General features: G+C 38.2%; 1 protein-coding gene across 1 annotated transcript in view; it reads left to right on the top strand.

The window, feature by feature from the left end:
- Positions 1 to 702: 702 nt before the first annotated feature.
- Positions 703 to 20,449, top strand: part of CFTR (cystic fibrosis transmembrane conductance regulator) — a 95,490-nt gene continuing 75,743 nt past the window's right edge. Inside the window, exons 1-3 of the mRNA XM_026064507.1 lie at positions 703 to 755; positions 12,313 to 12,423; positions 13,832 to 13,943. Of these exons, the coding sequence (XP_025920292.1) occupies positions 703 to 755; positions 12,313 to 12,423; positions 13,832 to 13,943 (276 nt within the window). The remainder of the gene's footprint in view (positions 756 to 12,312; positions 12,424 to 13,831; positions 13,944 to 20,449) is intronic.

Raw genomic sequence — 20,449 nt, 5'->3', positions numbered from 1 at the left:
CGGGTTGGGTCTGTGGCCGGGAACAATGCGCTGGGGGGCTGCGTGTTCCTCTGGGGGACTCGGGGGCTCTCCTCGCTGCCCGGTCCCCGCTGCCCCCAATGCAGAGGAGAAAGGCACAGTTTAGAAGGGCGATTCGCCCTCTTGAAGGGCGAGGGGGATCGCAACCCGGCTCCCCGCCCGTCCTGCGGGACCCTTCGTTAGGTGACTGCTGGCTAGGCGCCGGGTGTGCGAAGCCCAGCCGCGGCGCGCTGGTAAGAAGAGTTAATGGGCTAGCGCGAAGCACAGCGAGGAGCCGGGGGAGGAGTGTGTGTGTGTGTGTGTGTGTGTGTGTGTGTGTGCGCGCACAGGGGGGAGCTCCGGGAGCCGCGGGACGCGGCCGGGTGCGCGGTGCCGGACGCGGCGGGGGGGTTGGGGAGAAGGAGGCGGAGGAGGAGGCGGCGGTGCGCGGGCCGGCGCCCGAGCCCTCCCGCTTTTGAACCTGGGCAAAGCAGAGGCGGGGAGAGGGGCAGGGGAAGGAGGCAGGCAGTGACATCAGAGCGGCCCGAGCGGATAAGGTGGGAGAGCCGCGGGAGCGGAGCGGAGCGGGCGAGCGAGGCGTGAGCAATTAGCGGCGGCGGCGGCGGTGGTCCGCCGTGCCGTGCCGTGCCGTGCCCTGCCCTGCCCTGCCCTGCGCCGCGCCGCCCCGAGGCAGCCCCGGGCACCATGCAGAGGTCCCCCCTGGAGAAGGCGAACATCTTCTCCAAACTTTTCTTCAGGTAGGAGCCAGGCGTGGCGGGGCACGTGCGGGCCGGGAGAGCGGAGCCGGCGCGGGGCGTCCTGGCCCGGCGGAGGGCTCGGCGGCGGCAGGTCAGAGCGCTGGGCGCCAGTGAGCCCCAAAAGGGCTCGCAAAGAGAGCGGTGGGAGCCTAGTTTGTTGAAAAGTGATGTGATCTTATCTCGCTTCCCCCCCCCCCCCCAGTTTTTAGCACCAGGGATGGTCTCTATCTATGAGGTGTCATAAACCGTCAGTAGTCCTAGACAAATTGATTTATGACATAATTTGAGCAACCTTTGGTAAATTGCTTAACTACTTAATCTGTTATTTCACTGCAAGTTGTGAGATCATGCGGGGGGGGGAATGGTCTGAAAGCAAGGATTCCTTCTCCTTGGCTTTTCATTTTTTTAGTTCAGTGCGTGAATGTAATATAAGATCCTACTGGAAATAGTTCCTTGTAAGCCTTGAAAGTGTTCCCTTACGAGTAAAGTCCCTGGCGCCTTTTCTTTCTCACAACTTCAAATAAAAAGAGGAGAAGGAGCCAGTACCAACGCCTGTGCACAACACAGTTCATAAGACAATTTAGAATCCTGAAAATATTTTACATGATATTGTTGGAAATAATACTACTAGCTGGAAAGAGCAAATAATCTTTCTGGCCCACATATCAGTTTTGCTGTTTCCCCAGGGAGCTAATTTCCCCTTTTGTTACTTGAGGGTCTTTCATGCAGCACCGAAGGGAGGGAGGAAGTCTCGTGTGAAACATGGACATGGTGACTGAAGTGAGGGCATGTGATATGAAACCATAACATTGGCATGAAGTTCCTGGCTGAGATACTAACTGAGGGCTTTTAACTCACTTTCTAAAGCTTTTGGGATAACTTCCCTTTTCAGCAGATTGGCTTAGACTTGGACTTTTTTTTTCTTCTTAGTTTCTTAAGAAGTGGCTCTTTATGAATTATTCTGTCTGTTTGCTTGCCTCCCCCCTTTGATTCCTTTGATTCCTTTGGCCATTCATTTCAGCCAGATGTGATAGCCGTGAAGGATCCCAAACATAACCGGTTTCTCAAGTTTTGTGAAACGACCAGCTAAGGAGACTCCTATCAGTGTCCTCTACAGATGCTGCAATGTGAAAGAAGCTGTACCTGCGCTCAAATGCTCTTAGATCCAGAGAATGTGGATAAGTGGGAGTGAGCCCTTATAAATTCTCCATAGAAAAAGCTTCAGTTAGTGCTCCAGTCAAGTGTAAGATACAAATCTGTAGGAAATAAGGCAACATATTAACTTTGCTCATGGAATCACTTATTGTATTTCATTTTATTTATTTCTAAAGCTTCAATTAGCATGCTATCCTAGGACCTGTGATGCTGTAGATGTCAAACAAAAATCCCAATAAAATAAATGTATTTCTGATTCTTGCCTTAATTAAAGTTCCCATGTCTGAAATCAGACGCAACTCATGCTCATTAACCATCCTTGGGTCTGAATCTTTATGTCAATTAAATGAGGTCTGAATCATGCATATCATGCGTGATGCATGATATTGTACTGTCTTATGATGTGATAATGTTATGATAATAAATATATAAAGAAAAGATATTTATGGCAAATACTGACTAGAGCAGAAGAGTTTCTGTACAAAACTTGATAATAATATTGTTTCAAAGAAGAATCAAGCTATTAAAGCAAGCATTCGGTTCATTGGGTAAGAATAGCCAAAATTATGTATATACTTTTATAAAGAATCCAACACAATAATATGCTTCTGTGAATTACAAAGTTTACTTGCATTTTATCACGTATATTGTGAATTTCTTCGTCTCTGTTCAAAATTATTATATGAAATATTTGAAAAGATCACAAAAATGAAAACCACAAGATAAAAAATGTTACATCCCAATTGGCAGCAAGAATGTCTTTCTCTTAAAAAACCCTTTTTTAAAAAAAGAATTATCTATAGCTATGAAACATATTAGCTTGTTTTAAAATGTATGCTTTCATTTCTCACTGACTCAGAGTTTCTGCCTCATCAAATTAGTATCAGGATCAATGTTAAAGATTGTTAGAAGGTAAGTTATCACAGAGCAAAAATTTGTCAAGTATGAGGATCTTACAAAACTTAAAAGTATATTATTTGTGATGAGCTTTATAAAGTCAGAAAAATTTACTTACATATCACTAACAAGAGACCTGTCCTGTCAGCTAGAAGCATCCGCAAAGCTGTGGAATTAGATTGGATCAAGGTTTTGTAAAATGTCAGAGTATTTTATTAGTGTTCTAGCTGAATCTACACATCCCTAGTTTATGAAACTGATCATATTTAGTAAAGCGCTTCAGGACATGCCTACATTTAAGCGTGAGCTTTAATTCTGTTAAAATGTGTGAGATACAGAACTCATGAGCATTATGTCAGAAACAAGTAGTCAATTCTTAAAAAAAAAAGAAAAAGTGTCTGGAAAAAGATATTGCTTTTTCCAATCATGATTAAATAGTTGCTTTCAAGTATAACATTGAAGAATACTTCAGTGAAATAACTTTTCTAGTAGTTGCTATGGAACTCTTTGTAAAGTACAAACCTGAATATAGTGCAATAAGTTGAAAGTCACTGTAGTAGAAGTGTCACTAACAAATAAGAATTATTTTTCAGGAAAGTCTTGCTGATAAATGTAACATTATTATTTAATATTGCACAAGCTGTTGCCAGCTACCTGATAATAGTGTCTATAAGCCCATTGTCAAGGATCTTTTGCTTCATCATATGACCTGTTCAGGCTAGGGATAAGTTTGAACATATTAAAATGCAGAATGGGGCTACTAGCTCGTGAATGAATAGTTCAGACATGTTTCATTATTGTTTGTACATTTTTTTTGCTAAACTTTATGCTAAAAAGTGAGAAGCTACCATGTGTATACAAGGAGTATTATCTTAGGGAGAATATCACCTTTGTGTTGGATTTTTAACATTAGCCAGACTGATGGTGGAAAAAGTGAGACTCGCTAGAGGTGGTCATGATGATTTGGGCTTTAAAAATCAGCTTTCATCCTGGAACTTAGACAGTTTTTGTTTAAGAAACTGAGTTTTGATAGTTAAGAAATGAGATATGAGGTAAGTGGTTTGATATCTTCCATTAGGATGGCATTTATAAAACACTAGGTATTAAGTGTTTGGGCTTTCAGTGTGTGGTTTTTTTTTTTTTTTCTTATTATATTTTCAGAATTAATCTCTTCCTTTGCAAACCACATGTAAGACACTTACATGTGCTTCTGTGCACTGGCAACCTCTTATCTTGTTTAAAGAAAATAGACTTTTATGTAGAAATGGTTACATGGTCATATGCTTAACTTTATATTCATCGTGAAGCTTCGTTGTTGTCTTTATAACAAAGTATGTTCTTAGAATTTTACAGGATCAAGGCCATACCTCTGATAGCAAACAACCTCAGTACTTTGCAATCATTTGTTTTTTATTGTAGGTTAACTGATGTTAAGAAGTATTGTTATAGTTTTATTAATGCAAGTATAATTAATTTATAGCTGAAACATAGACTTATCACTGTAGTTCTGGAAATGGCTGGAAGTTTTGGACAATTCTGATTTTTTGATAACCAGATTTAGGTATTTAAACCCAAGTTAACAAAAGGCAATCTTAATGCTCTTGTCCAACTGTCTAAGCACATAGTTCTGCTTTGGTACATACAAAATTTGATAATTGTCTTGGCACGACTGAGTCATTCAGTGCCTGTTTCATTATTAAATCCAAATGAGACATTCAAGCTAAACATTCTTCATGCTCTGTCTTCTCAGGTGCCCAGTCCTAGCAGGCGTGCTCTAGCTGCCTCTTTCTTTCCAAACCAGATAAAAAGTAACCTGCCCCCTTTTATACAACTGTCCATTGGTTCCAACAATAATTTAGCATATAGGGGATCTATATTGACTTCCTTCTTCTGCCATGTGTGTGTCGGGAGAGGTAGGGGAGAGAATTCAAGTCTACATATCCTTCCCCTTTACCTCTTCTAGGAAGTAGGCCTAGTTACAAGTATATGGACAATATCTGTTCCTCCTTTTGAAGTTGTTTCAGTTCTACTTCTCTGCCTCAATTAATCTTAAAGCATACGAGTGAGAGTGACTCTGTACTCCACTGGTTGAGCAACTCATTTGCAGGTGAGTCTTGATTCCTGTTCCTTGGGCATTTTATATAAAGTGTATTAGTAGCCTTTATGGTGGATAACAGAATCCAAGACTTAAGCTTTGGAAGCGCCTAACCCATGAGCTACAATCATGGTTATGCTTTTACTTTCTCTAGACTAATTCTTTCTTAATTATTTTCTGCAATGGCACACTTTCAACAGGGAAGTTTGAGAATGCCCTTACCGAGACAGTTTCTGGTTTGAAAAGGCATTCTCCTAAGAATTGGTTTGAATCCCTTCAAACAGAGAAAGGAACTAAAGCTAGAGCTGCTATACCTTGGCAAAGTATTCTAGCCCCTGAGACATTGTGGTGGAAAGGTGATTCCTGCTCTGTCCTTGAACTATGTATCTTAGGATTTAACTCCAAGAGGGGAGTTAGGATTGTGATTCCTGAATAGAGATTAATTTTCATGCCTATTTTCTTAGGGAAGTGTGGGATTTAATGTGTGTATTTGTCCTCAAAACTTTCCCTGAAACAGTCTTGAGTTGCTAAAAATCCTAGGTATTGTATAAGAAGCTTAAATACTTAATTCATGGCTATGAATTCCAGTCTGGAGGGCAGGTGTCTGGGAATTGTCATACCCAGCATATATTTGGAGTATCTCTATGATGCTAACTATAGCATCTTGCCTATTTTTTTTTTCTCTCTGAGTAGAGAGCCTCTGTATGCAGGCAGCTATGAGCAACCATCTGTAGCAGGAGAGTTCTACAGTTTGCTCTTGATTCCACCCCAACTCCCCCACCCCCACTTATGTGTTTGCGGGTGTGGTGGCTGTGGGCACAGGATCATGCCAAATCTGACATCTGGAGTCACGTTATGTCCTCTGAAATATATAAGTAAATGGAAGGTCAAATCAAGCTCTAGCATACAGGGAGACTTTAATGATACATATTTTACAAAATGTTACAATGTAAGTTTGTAGATGCAATTGAACCACCATTCCATGTGGGGAATGGTAAGCGTAGGCAGGAGAACAAGGTCTCACAGGTGGTGTTTACTTAGCACTCAGCTATGCAAAAGGATATCCATGAGCATTCTCACAGTCACCAAGCAGTTAAACCAAGGCTGCATATAATGAGTTCCCCAAATTAGGAGAGAACATTTAGGCTTTTAAGACGTATTTGGAAACTACATTGTCTTTCTTTTGAAATGAGAAACCTTTTGGCTCTCAGGTATGGGTAAGAATGCTTCCTTCAGGAGAGGGGATTGATCCTGAAGGGCAGTACTTGGGGTGGTCTGCTGCAGAATCGATGCTTTGACTCCATAGGCAAGGTTGTGCCTTAGGAGAAAATCCTAAGTGACAGCTGGGAAAGGTATTTGGTTCAGGTATATTCTAATGGAGTGTTTTATTGTTATTATTTTTCTTTTTTAAACTTTTTCCCACTTTTAAAATAATGTGAGCCCTTATTGTGTTGGGGTTAACCTGGTCTTTTGTTTTAACTTGTTTTTCCAAGTTAACTCAATTTAAGTTTAATCTGTGAAATCCAGGATGCTTTTATTTCTCTGGAGATAACAAATACAACAAAACAGTGTGCCTTTGCTCACAGCCTAAGATCAGTTTGGGAATGGGGAGACATGAGGTGTTTTCCCAATAATTTGCAAGGGTCAGGCTGAGGAGTGGCAGCTTCAAATACTAGCATACAGAGAAGATGGCAAAAAGCAAGTTGTAGGAGAAACAGTTTATAATTCTGGACTAAATCCACATTGTCTTGGTGGTAATTTACCTTTTGATACTTAGTATTTAAATTAAATAAACAATTTCCCCCCCCCTTCCCTCCCCTGTTCAAATTGCCACAAATGTGTTCACCAATTCATGAAGATTTTTATTTCTGATCATATAGCGGTCCCAGAGGTTGGAACAAATGACAGATTTGGAAAGGGTTATTGCATGTGATGTGCGTCAGTATGCTAATTTCTTATAAAATGTATCTATAAATGCATGGATAAGACAGTGGAGTGCTAAATTGAGTGAAATTCATTAGTGTCACATTAGCGACACATCTGGGAGCTTTTCAAATTCAGTTCAGTCATGATTAGCACAGCTTTGCAATAATTTTGCTGATGCAAAGTTTCTTCAGTGTTCCTTGCTCATTTTAAATGTTTTTCAAGGGAAGAGGAAAAAAAAAATCTTTCTCATGATTTCTCACTATGCAATATAGTAACTGAGAAAGAGAATGAAGATGATGAAACATTCTCTTGTAGCAAGCCTCACTGTAGGTATATGCTGAAACAGTGTCACAAACTCTGTTTACAGCTGATGGTCATCATTTTGATAGCTTTGTAAAAGAAATATTTAAAGCGTATATTACACTTGATTTTGGTATCTAAATAATTGTCAGGCTTTAATACACTAAAGGTATTCTACCATTACATGCTTCACTACTTAAATATCTTTGTGCCCCCAATGTGCCTCATTTTTTTTTCTCAGAAATAGTTCTCACAGTTGTTCTGAAAAACTGAAATACTTTGACCATCTTACTAACTGTAAGGAGAAGAAAAAAGAAATTCTGCAGAGAAGTCAGAATCTCAAAAAAACACTTAGAGATTGTGCTGCTTAGATAATAATCTGAATAAACGTAACTTTGCAAAAAATGGACAGAAATGGACAGAAAAAACTCTTTTCCAAGAGTTGCTGTGGAGGAATTCTCATTATGTTTAGTTATTGAAATCTAGGGGTTTCAGAACATTGATTATTCGTAAAATGGTGCTGTTCACCAATAGTGGCAGAGTCAGTGGAGTTGCAGGTAAATATTTTCCATGTCAAATAATTCCTTACAGCAAACAAATGTTGATTAGTAATGAAATTTAACTATTCCTTTTAATTATCTGTAAGAAAGAAGAAATGAACAGGATCTTCATTTACCTACAGTTGTTGAAACCCTACAGTTGCATTATGTATAATATTAAGCTCAGAAAATTCTTTTGTTTGTGTGCCTTGAAAGGGTAAAAATGCTGAAGGTTTAGTATAGTTGTTGGAATATATAACATGCTACTTCAGCATGTTACTATTTGAAACAAAAGAAGGTGGTCCAACCCTACCAAGGCCCAGGAATTAGGCAGTGGTGTCTGCTGATTGTTGTACCATGGGTGCACTGAATCGTCACATCTGTTAGCAAGGATCGCGTAGAACTACAGTCAGCCTTTATGGCCGTGGTACAGAATGCTCAGAGACAAGCGTTGGTGGTGCAAACAGTGTCCTGTTAGGGATAAGAGAAAGCTGGAAATACTTTCCTTGCTCGATCTCCACCAGGGTTCAGGCTCAAGCTCTTAGCAAGTGCAGGCACTATTACCCACAGAGAATAATGCCTTGAAAGAGGAAGAAGTGAAGCCATGGTTGCCTTTGCGCTGCTCAGTAGATCTTACTGGTAACAAGAGTTGTGCACATGACATCTGTTGAAGTGGCACCAGACTGGTCAGGTGTACCCTTTCAGGAGAGCTTCTATATATGCATAATTTGCTTTGCGGGCCTTGGTCAACATAGTTCAGTTCTCTTACAGCAAAGTAGCACCACTGCTCCTGTTACTTTACTAATGTTGTGTACTTTGTGACTGGGAGAGGGTCTGATATGTTTGGGAAATTCCTGTACACAGGAGGAAAATCTGTGCAGTTGGCTTAGCAACACTGAGGCTCTTTTCTGTCTTCGGTGGTATGCAAAGTAGCCTTAAGGGAGAGTCAAATCCTACTGACAAGTTAACAGCGTATGTTAATACTCTCTGGGAAGCCAACGACATCTGTCCCATCGGTACAATTCACTGGAGTGGATTGAGGCTGAACTTGCTGGAGAAACAAATAGCTATAATAAGAAATCTATGATATATTTCTAAAGTGGATGATTAAGAAAGAAAGCTACCAAAAGAGCAGTTAAAACAATGTTATGTACGTTATATTTACATATCAAGCTAGTAAGGTGTATTTTCCTACTAGGCAATTAATATAGAGGTGGAACTTGTTTTCCTTCTTTTCTTCTTTCCTACTGTACACCCTTGAAACTTGTTCCCTGCTGGGTTTCATGTGTATGTACCCATAATAACATTCCTAGTTAGCGGCAAAACTCTGACAGCACTACAGGTTTCTCTGTGAAAGAGTTCATTAAATGCCAGCCAGTAATCCGGTGACATTTGCTAGAGTAACGCTGTAAAGCCAATCTGTTTCCCTTTCTTCTTACTTTCTTCCTTTCAAAAGAAATTTTGCATTTTCAGTAGACATGAAAAGAAAAAGCTAGGAATTAATGCTGGAAAACTCACTCCTAGTAAGCCAAAAAAAAATACGAGAGGCATATTCATTGACAAACTCTGATTCAGCTATGTTATCTTGTGATAAAGAAACATTGATACCTAAAGATTATATTGCCAGTTAAAGTAGATTTATAGCCATTTTGCATTTCAAAACTGTGCAAAAAATCCAGAGTATGTTGGTAAATCTGGCTGCTCTTAGAATCTGGCATAAAGTGTTTTTTAGGAGATATTTATGCATTCTAGGTCTACTATATTTTGTGAGACTCTGCATTTTCTGAAACACAGATTTTGACAGTACACCCCAAGTTATTGAAAACCTGTGTTGAAACAAGTGTCATGTTATAGGCCATTTCCTCCCACTGTTCTCCCTTGAACCTGAAGCCAGTTGGCACAGTTCACAAATTGCCCAGATATAGTTAGGGTGGGACTTTCCAGTAAAGTCAGGCACCTCAGACATGAACATCTTTTGGGCAACCTCTGTCAGCAGACTCCAGTAGAAGCCTGGTTGCAGACTAGGAAATCCCTGGAGGAAGGTGACAGTACCATTCCTTTAGCTGTCTAGAGGAATTCATCTACCTTACTTGTAGCTACTAAGCTACTGTGATGAGTAGAGATATGAGGACAAAGACTGTGCTAAGTCTAAATCAAATTTGTCGACTTGGGAGAGGAGGGTGATTTAGGTGGCACTGATAAATAAACCCAGTTCAACACCAAGTAGAACAAGAGGCATTCTTACAAGCTCAGTAGATCTGCTCAGCTTACTACCTTCCTCAAATGATAAAACAGCCACTCTCTTTCTAAATATAATTTCCTTCTTTCTAAATTTTGTTACTTCAGGCAGTGGCAAAGTGCCAAGCTAGATACTAATCAAAAGTATAAATAATATCAAAGGTGTAGAGAGAAACAGTGCAGTGCAAAATCTTTCCCAAAATGTACAAGGTCTGAAATATTTGTCTGAAGCATTTCTTTTTTGCGAGACAAGTTGGGAATTACTTATTGCAGTCTCTCTCTAAGCATTGTTAAGGGACTCAGCCATAGGTTATTCATCAAAGTCAGTTATCCTACTTAATTATGGTATTGGGAATTAAAGAGGTCACTGACAAAGTACTGTTGCTTACTTCCATTAGCTGCAATAGTGGTTTACTGTCCCGTAACTTATATTCATTTTATCATTGCCAAAATGTCTGAATATACTGAGTTTCTAGAAGCCAATCAATGAGAGTTTCTGTTCCTGAAATACAAGGATTAGCCATGTTTGCACAAGACATGCACAAAGTCAACAGTGACAGGTCCTTTCACCGTCCTGTATGTGACTTATCGTTTGCAGTCACCACCCAAGATTTTCACTGAACAGGATTATTTTAAATCCAACAGTTTTTTCCTATCTATTTTATTACGTCTCTGAAAACATTGGCCCCTATCTCCAGAACTAGCAAAGTTTATGGACATTTTGCCAATGACTCTCCAAAGTGAGATAATAGCTCAATAACTTTAATAGCTGTAACTAATAGCAATAACTCTCAATAGTTCTAATAGCTGACCTTGCTGTAACATATTGTGAATGGTGTGTTCTTTCTCAGGTAAACTGCTGACAAAGACTGAGCTAAGCGCTATTTATTTGAAACTGTACTGTGATTGCAGAATGAAGGATAATCTTCTAATTTCTTAAAAAACTCTGTCTTTGCAGTGTGCATGATATAACTGTCCACTTGGGAAATATCTTTGTTTCTTTATTTACTGAATTACTGTGATTATATTCTTGTGTTTTTATATGATTTATAGCTTTGTTAAAATGAATGTTAGAATGTGCATGTGTATGCACACAAATAGTTACACACAAATAGGATTTGATTGTTGAGCCAAGGTCTCTTTGCACTGATGTGATGTCTAATTGCTTTCCTTTACCTTTAATATCCAACCTCTTTGCACCATCAGAGGTTGCAATTGAGAATGTGGCTTACTTTGTGTATATGATATATGTTTTATCAGGCATACAGTTAAGCTATGTTAAAAATCAGCTCAAATAAGCGGTGTGTATTTTCTAAGTAACCACGGGAAACATTTTTGCATTTCTTTTGCAATTTTGTTACTGTTGTCTGTAGAAACAATCTAAAATAAAAAAAAAACTGAAATGATTGAGCTTTTGCAGATCATAACTTTTATCAAAATTGTAAATCATGTGTTTTTATAATCCATGTTTACATATGGAAACATGACAGCAATCAACTGCAAGCTGTTTCTTTCACAGCTATTTCATTATTTTTAAGGAAACATATTTTTTAACAATGGCAGTAAAGCAGAAGCTCGAATAGCTTCAAAATACATGACTAGTTCTTATGGTTGCTTGTTTATGTTTTCTTTTTTGTTTTCAAAAAACCTTCCAAACAGAACCTGCTGCAAAAAAAATTTATGTACATCTTAGCACCTGGGTATTAGTAGGCATTTGAAGGATTGAATTGTTCAATAACGTTAGTAATGGCTTATAAAGAGAATGAGGTGGCCATTGTAGAGTTATCTCCTGCTTTGTTTTAATTCAGCATACCCTTTAAATTGATACTAAATTTGAAAACATGTCATTTGAAGAAAGAAATTCAAAATTTTTAGATATGGTGGACAGATGGAAGATCTTATGGTGAGTCTTGCAAAGATCTTATGTATTATTTCCTGTATACTGCAATGTAAGCTGTCAAAGGAACAATCAGGTTGTATTTAAGACTTTCCAGCTTATATGAATGAAATTTATACATGCAATTTACTACACTTACCATTTTCTGTTCATTAGTATGGCCATGGCACATGTTTGGAAATGTAATACAAATGTCTCAATCCACTGCTTATTTGTCTCCGACTGCTTAAATAGGAAGTTTGGCTCATGATCACACCCCAAAACTGATTAAATGTAAGAGTTTTGCAAATATTCTTTTAATGTTATATTTACCATTATAGTTTAGTAAATATAATGCAGTTTCATGCCTGCACAATATCATGTGATATTATTTAGTGTGTGTTTTATATATATATACATATATATACACATACATATGGCTGCTGTGGAGTAAATATTCAGGGCTAGACAATGCAAGTCAGAAATAACCCCAGAAATTAGTGATCTTTATTTATGGTTTTTTCTGCTTAGATGGACAAAACCAATTTTGAAAAAGGGTTACAGACAACGATTGGAGCTGTCGGATATTTACCAAATCCCTTCTGCTGACTCTGCTGATAATCTTTCTGAAAAATTAGAAAGGTATGAAAGAAGTATGCTTTCTTGGCATTACCTTTCAGATTAATGAAATAACAACTTTGTCTGTTCCAGGAAACACATTGCAACTTTCATTAGAAAGCTGTTGGGTAAAATATCTAAATAGCATTGCTTGCAAGCTGTTGTCTGCTGACTGGTTCAAGTGTCTCCTGATTCAGCATGCAAAGACATTCAGTTGTCCTTTGGGGCTGATTGGGATCCATGATGGAGATGTGTCACCTAGATGCTCGAAATTACTATTTTGAGGTACCTGTGACATCTCTCCATTGACTAGTGAAGCTAGACTCAGTTTCAGTACTAGGTCCCTATCCAGCTGTTCTTTCTTCACAAAATATCCTTGTAAAATCCTCTCCTGTTTTTTTTTTTTTTTTTTCTTCACCATCTAAATAACATGGGGTTTGGGGTTTGGGGGGGTTGGGGTTTTGTTTTGTTTTGTTTTTTGGACTATGGCTGGACAACTTTATTTAATTTCTTCTCCAGGAACTGTGCCCTGACTTTCCTCATTTATGCTTCCTCTCATCTTTTCTCTGCCCTTCTTTTGGTGGGTCCTAATTCAGACACTGTGCTTCACTATGACAGATACAAGTGCTTAAATCCCATCCCTCTCCTGTAGCCTCTAGTGTAGCTTTTCCCTTGCATTTGGGGACAGCTAGATCTGCATTGCTGTGCCAATCCAATTAAACTGAAGTGCAGTGTGACATACATTTGCAAAAGTGATGGAACACTGGTACAACTTAATGCTTTTTGACACAGAGAAGAATTTATAGATGAAATATTCTGGTTATTTAATATTTTATTGAGGAATGAAGAAAAGTGGTAACTGACTAAATTCTTAGGAGTACTTTAAGTTGTGAGTTCAGTGTTGACTAAACATATGTATATGTGTATGTGTAACATATGTATACATATATATAGTATGCTTTTGGCTAGAAATCTATTGTAGAATAGAAAATTATTGTCCTAACTACAAAAATAAAAATAATGGTCTCCAGTAGAAAAGTCACATTTTTGATGCTTTGTTGGTGTTTTCTTTCTGCTGCAGACTGGAAGAGCTCCAAAACATTTATTTGCCTATTATTTGTGCATTGGTCTTAAGTACAGCAGGTTTCTTTAAAACATACAGTGTGACCTTTTCATGAATTAACTCCCTGCAGGGTGATGTATGGCTGAGTATTTAAATCTGCCAAATATGTGGCTGAACTAGGTTTGAACTTTTATTGATCTATCAAGTCAATGAAGGCCAGGTCTTTGGGGTCTCTGCAAAGCTTTGTTTCATTAGTCACCTTAGCTAAATCTCCTTGGATATACTTGAGCGAATTGAACTATGTCAGAGCGATAGACCCATGTGTTTGCTCACACAACTTAATGGTCTTGTTTTTCGGTTCCTTTTCAGAGAGTGGGATAGAGAGCTGGCAACTTCAAAGAAAAAACCCAAACTTATTAATGCTCTTAGACGATGCTTCTTCTGGAAATTTATGTTCTATGGAATAATATTATACTTAGGGGTAAGATTTGTTCCTGTTTTCAGTAAACTTTTAATGTTGCATGAATGGATGGTCTTAGGGGTTTATGCAGACCATTTACGGATGGTCTGCATAAATGGTCTTAGGGGTTGCTAAAGTAATATGGAATCCTGTGGGTAACTACAGTGTTTACTCTGTGTATGGCTTATAAAGATGATAAATACAGAGAGATACTCAGGGACAATCTTAAATAAAGTATTTCTGATTATGTATTAATATCTTTAAGCAGTACACATTGCTTAGGTGCTAGCATGTGTTCCCCCCAAGTACAGATAGAGCACCGTAATTTTTGTATTACAGCTGAATTAATGTAGTTATTTTCTTATATTACATTTTTAAGACATTTCTCCAGAATTTTCTACCCTTATGTTAAAATAAATGATACTGAAATTTCACATAATTTGGTTGATTTTGCCAAAGTGAAAATCAGTCAGCTTCATAGTGGAATGTTTTATTCAGGCTTATGTATGCAATAAACAGGTTTGGTATACTGAACTATTACATGGCTGTCTACATTAGTGTTAACATTTCTGCATAAATAACCATGTGGAATGTGCTTGAATCTTTAGTGCTCCAAAGTGTATGATCAGGATCCTGATGTTAGAATCTGAACTGATTATGTTTATCAGCTTTTCAACATGTTACGATTACCCTGACTTACCAAATGCCACCTGTTTGAAAATCCTATCACTGGGGTTATGAGCTGTGAAAATAGTTTATTATTAATGGTCTCTCACCAGGTGGTGTGGATATCCAGTCTATAAAACTGAAGATTACTGTTAACAATATATACATTAAATATTCATGTCATTTTCAGGTTTCTATAATTTAATAGGAAAAGTGAGATATTAAACTACATATTTCACTGCTCAAAGTGTTGTGGTATCAGAAACAGCTGACATAATAGCCCAAGTGGCCCAGAGTGGTCAGATATGCTCAGATATTCAGCATTTTCAGATGTTAGACAGATTTCTAGGCCAGATTTTTATCTTGGATAGGTTGCTACAGAAAAGGATTAATTCCTCTGGCTTTAGTGTTGAATGTGATCCAGTTTAGCTGTACTTTCAAGTAAGGCCACGCACTGGGCGAAAGAAGAGGGAAGGGGAGTTAAATAGCCCATAATTTTTGCTGAAATTCATCTTGCTTCCTGTAAAACAAAACTTCCCTTTTCTTCTAACTTTCTGTCAGGTATCCCAAGGAACTCTTCTACAAGAATAACAAAGTTATAAAAATGCAAACCTTCATTCCTAATGTAAGGATTCCTCTTCCAGGGAGGCAGGGAAAAGTAGTATGGAGAGTTGTCATTATGCCTATGAATTTGCTAAAGATTTCTCTGTAGAAGGGAAATTTCAAGCTAGGTAGATCTTCTAGTAGTTAGATGTAGAAAGCTCCAGAATCTTTTCTATGGGAGTCATTCCAGATTTATGCTAAGGTAAGTAAAATCACACTCTGACATTATAGATTCTCAAGTTTTATTAACTTTGTATAAAACAGTTTAAAAATAAATAAATAAGAAGATCCCGAAAACTAAAGCACAAGTCCTTAGCTACATGCAAACTTTCCAGCATTAAAAGAGAACTATTTAACACTGAAAACTTTTAAGGCTTTGGGCAGTGTTTCAAGTCAAAGCCTATTTTTCAGATTTAGCACCAGATTCTGAGCCTGACTTTTGCTAGTCTTATGCTGGAACAGCTCCATTGCAATAAACTGCCATGGAGTTCCTCTTGTTTACACTGTTGCATGAAAGACAGGCTGATCTTGTCATTTACAAAGAAGGTAAATTTATTTAGGGTCTTCTGGGATGAAGTTCCTGTAAAATATTCCTACTAATAGTATTAATTTACACTGCTAGTGATGTGGGTATTCTGTTTTAGATCACTGGTAACTTAGTTTAGATAATTAATTATAATGGATTATAATTTCAGTTTAGATTGGAATTTTTCCCCTAAAAATTATGAAAAACCAACTGCTTCTTTCTCTTGTTATACCTTTTCTGAGGGAAAAATAGCATTTTGAATAAGTTTCTGTAGCGCTAAGGTTTCTGTGGCACTGAATATCAGTAACAATCAGAAAGTCAAAAAGTAAAATATTCTAAAGAAAAGGGAAGTTGTTTCCCTTAAAATGCAGCATTGATATTCTTTCTAGTCTGTAAAAAGTGTAGGATGTACTCAGTTTGTCATGCTGCTTCACTGCTTAGAAAATAAATAAGCCTTAATTTTTTGCAATCACATTAAGACTGTCCCTCAGAGGTAGCTCACAAACGACAACTCTCAGATTAAAAGTAAAATGGATTCTACATTTAAAAAATTACAGGAAGTATAGAGCATTTACTTCACTGAGTGATGCATATAACATATGAAAAATATGTATTAACCTTTCAAACTTTTTTTGTATGTGTTCTTGTTAAAAAGAAACAAAAATGTTTTAAAAAGAAACCAAGCTATCCTCTTTCCTATTTTCTTAAACTGAAATTGTACAAAAATGACTTCTCAGCACCAAGGCTTTTATTTTAAGAATAAAACCTAGTATGATTAAGTTCTTTACATTTTTATCTTTTTTTTTTTCTTTCCCATGGATAGATATACTCACACACATTTGCACACAATTTCTGATTAGAAGTAAGGGAATCAAGGTTGTTGCTTGGCTGAGGACATTCATGGAAAAAATTAGCTCCCAAGCCAACTTTGTTCTTCCCCAGTTTAAGTCTCTCTAACTTGTTTGGCCCTTGTCACTAATGAAAAGCCTCAGGCTTCCTGCACTGGCCTCAGTCTGAAATTGGCACTGCTAAAGATCTAGTTCAAAGAGATGTGTTGTGCTTACCTTTTCCCTACGCAGGCATTGTATAAAGAGAAAGGAGAGGAGAGGCAGTTACAGTGCTGTCTGTGCTCACTCTGGATGTTTTTTCTGTTTCAAATCCTGGGCTGCCCTGTGGCTTTTTCGCTATTGTACAGTGCTGGTGGAAGGCAAAGTAGCTAGAATTGAAGTTGATGATTCAATGAATTCTCTTTCTGTCTTTGTCTAGGATTGACAGTTAACCATCTAGGACAGGGACTCTTGATATCTTACGTAAAACTGTGGAACAAGAATTTTTAGTGGGCACTCTGGGCCCTACTGTAATACAAAAGAGTAATGATAATGAAGGTGGAAAATAAGGGAAGGAATTGAGCAGTGACAGGAAGCAGGCATAAAGAGAAGTTAGCGTAAAGGAAGTGTGCACTGAAAGGCAATGATCTGATATGGAAGAAGAAGAATGTCAAGACTTATTCTGATGAAAGATAAGTATGGGGGAAAATAGGAGGGGGAACACAAGAGATGCCATGCTGTAAGATTATTTTTTATTATTTTTTAAATGTACTGTTTAACATCTCCGTATTGCCATGACAATACATGCTCTCTTCATACATACAGGCACGCAAAGGACAAACTTTGGACAGTTTTGGGCTCCTTTTAAAAATTCTGAAGGGCCTTCATTTCTGAAAAGGCAAATCAGTCTGTTCCTTCAATCCAAAGCCCCAGATCTGTCCACCTTCCTGTTTCTGTTGGCAACACCATGTCCCCACTATCTATACCCTCTTACTATATACTGTTACCTCTGCAACATCGAAGTACCACCTCTCAAGGTCCGTGCTCTGTGTCCCTGCTTATGCCTACTTGTGTATGAACTCACGCTGCTGAGAAGGTTTGGGAACTGCAGGCTGCTGCTTTGCACAGTAGCACATTGTTGGGTGCCTGCTCCTGTGGGCAGGTACCATGGAGCAGTTGATACATTGCCTAGACAGTGCTGACCAAGCCAGTGTCAAGTGTGTAGTAACAAGTCATTGCTTGGCAAGCTTGTGCTCAAAACTAACCCTTCATATGTTCACGTGCAGACACACACTTTCTCTGAAATAGTAGAGCCAGATTCAGTTCAGTTATCATGTATCAAGATATATTTTTGAAGTGTTGTTCAGGTGTATTTCAAGATACATATGTTATAAACATTCAGTCTTACCAGAACTGTATGTCCTTTGATCTCTTGATTGGATTGTTTCATGGTGAATCTACCGAGTGGATTCATCTAATGCAAATTCTGACTGCACATTTACTCAAAGCATACGTGATGTCTTTCCTTTTGTCTGTGTTAGCTTCCACTTAACTTAAATTGCTGTGCAGAGTCATGTGGCTGGATGAGTGTGGTATGGTAATGAGGATGTGCCTGGGAATTAAAACTTGTAAGCCCAGGATCTCTCAGGCATGAAAGATGTTGGTGTTTATAGGACTGTCCTCTGTCCTACTTGTGAGGATTCCTGCAAGTCATCAGGGGAAAAATAAATTCGATTTTGATATCATTGAGTTCTAGATGTGTCCTCTAGATACCCCTCAGGGAAGAGAAAGCTCTGTTTATGCAAAATAGTGTGTGAGTACAAGTGATAGAAAGAGGAAACAGAAAAACTGGTAGTTCAATAAGATGTATAGAGTATCACATTTGGTAGCACATAGCTATTATTTTCCAAAGGGCATGACACATGAACAGGTAACTTTAAGAGCATGAATTAGCTGACATCAACTCTTACCTTCCGCCACACTGTGGTAAAGTAAGGTAGTTTATGCCTCCTGAATTAATTACTTAAAATTATGTTGAATTTACTGTGCCTTTTTTGCATTTTCTGTGCATTCCTGTTAAGAGCATATGCTTGGCTGTTTGGTTAGAAGTAGGATTTCAGGACTGGTGGAACGTGGGGCAGATGTAGAGATAAATCTGTAAGTAGGATGAAATCTTTAAATAAAGGATTCGTTGTCTTTTTCAGATATATGCCCTAACTCAGCTGGGAGTTACTGAGTTTTCCAGGAGTCCTTTGGTGATTCAATAGCCTGTGTTAAGCAGGCTGTCAGGACAGATGATCATAATTGCCCCCCACAGCTAAAATGATCAGTTTACAAATGTTTGAATCAATGTTTTTTTAGCCTCTTTCCTCAGGTGGGTAACAGATATAGAGTCAGCGACTCATTTCAGGATTATATTTAAAAAAACAGCAGATCCACAAATTTAGCCTATTGTACACTTTAATTAGGTATTCCCGCAAATTCTGGCCGCTGAAACTATTATCATAATAATGTATTCTTTTTAAAAGTTAAGTAGTGTCTGAGGACTTTTGCAGACAGTTTTGGGATAACTTCCTTTCCCACAGTATAGACAAATAAATGTGTGTAGGTGTGCAAAGCTGATTTCTCTATGCAGACTTTTTAACCTGAGTACACATTTGGACTAGAACAGTAACAGTACTGCAGAATTTATGAGTCATATTTTTTGTTTTCATTTCTGTAAAAAATGACCGATGTGTGAAATTCACACGCAGGTAGCAAAATCTGTATCTTTCACAATCAACATGAAATGATTAAATCTTGGTGTAAATTTGTGATTTCATTGTGAGATGATAAAACACTTCATTTTATTGAAAGCTGCAAGAGGAAAATCTCGCTGCTAAAGCTGCTGTTGTTCTTTTCAGGCCCTGCTCACGCGGAAATTAATGGGAGCCTTGCCATTAATTTTAATTGGGACAGGATGTTGTGCCGTATTGGCAGAGATGAAACCAAGTCGTGTGCTCTTTTGAACTTTTTCTTGCCTATCAACTCTTCTCTTGTTTAATCCCTAAGACATTTTCTAGCACCTTTCTCTGAGTGTGTTTAAAACTCTGCTTACATCCCCGCTGTTTGTGTAGTTGTGGTTGCAACTAGCATCACAACTTTGCTCTCATTAGGCCTAGTAGTTTTTCTGTTTCTCTCTTTCACCTCATGCACTGTAGGTAAAGATGTTATTGAAGGGTGGACATTTGCACTCTGGCCCCCTAGAGTACTACGATTCTCCCTCATAAACTGTGTTAGGCACATTGAAGTAGTTCACTTAATGTATCTGCTTCCCTGCTGCTCTAAACAGCTTCCATGTTTCACCTTACCAGCAGACATCTGTTTTGCAATTTAAAGAAAAATGGTACGGTGGTGAAATAAAAATCTTACTTTTTGATGAGTTACTGGCTAACAAATTGAGGACTTTGCTATGAGGATTGGTTTGATTCCATATACATTTTTCTCTTATATTATCCTTGTGAAATGTACATTTCCACTCAGGCAAAGTGGCTGGTAACATTAACTTGGAAATGATTTCAGTATAATATTCCAAGAGAATCTAATGAGGATTTCCTGAAGTTCTCACATATAGGTCACATGTGTGTGTTGGAGGGGGAGGGATATGAAAGTCCTGAAACACTCTTTGGGCACATGCCAAACCAGAAATGCACATTATTGTTTTCAAAATTCAGATTGATTGAGCATGTGCGGAATATATACAATTTGTAAGTTCTCATTGCATAAGAATAGTCATACGAGGTCAGCTCAAAGATCCATCTAGCATGGTATCCTCATTTCTCTTCAGATCATATGATCTTTCACCTTTCAATAAGGATATCTGTGGAGGGGAACATTTATGAGTTTCTCATTGGTCTGCGGTGAGT

Source organism: Apteryx rowi, unplaced genomic scaffold, assembly GCF_003343035.1.
Source record: "Apteryx rowi isolate R43461 unplaced genomic scaffold, aptRow1 scaffold_219, whole genome shotgun sequence".
Lineage (NCBI taxonomy): Eukaryota > Metazoa > Chordata > Aves > Apterygiformes > Apterygidae > Apteryx > Apteryx rowi.
This window is presented reverse-complemented; position numbering and strand designations above follow the sequence as displayed.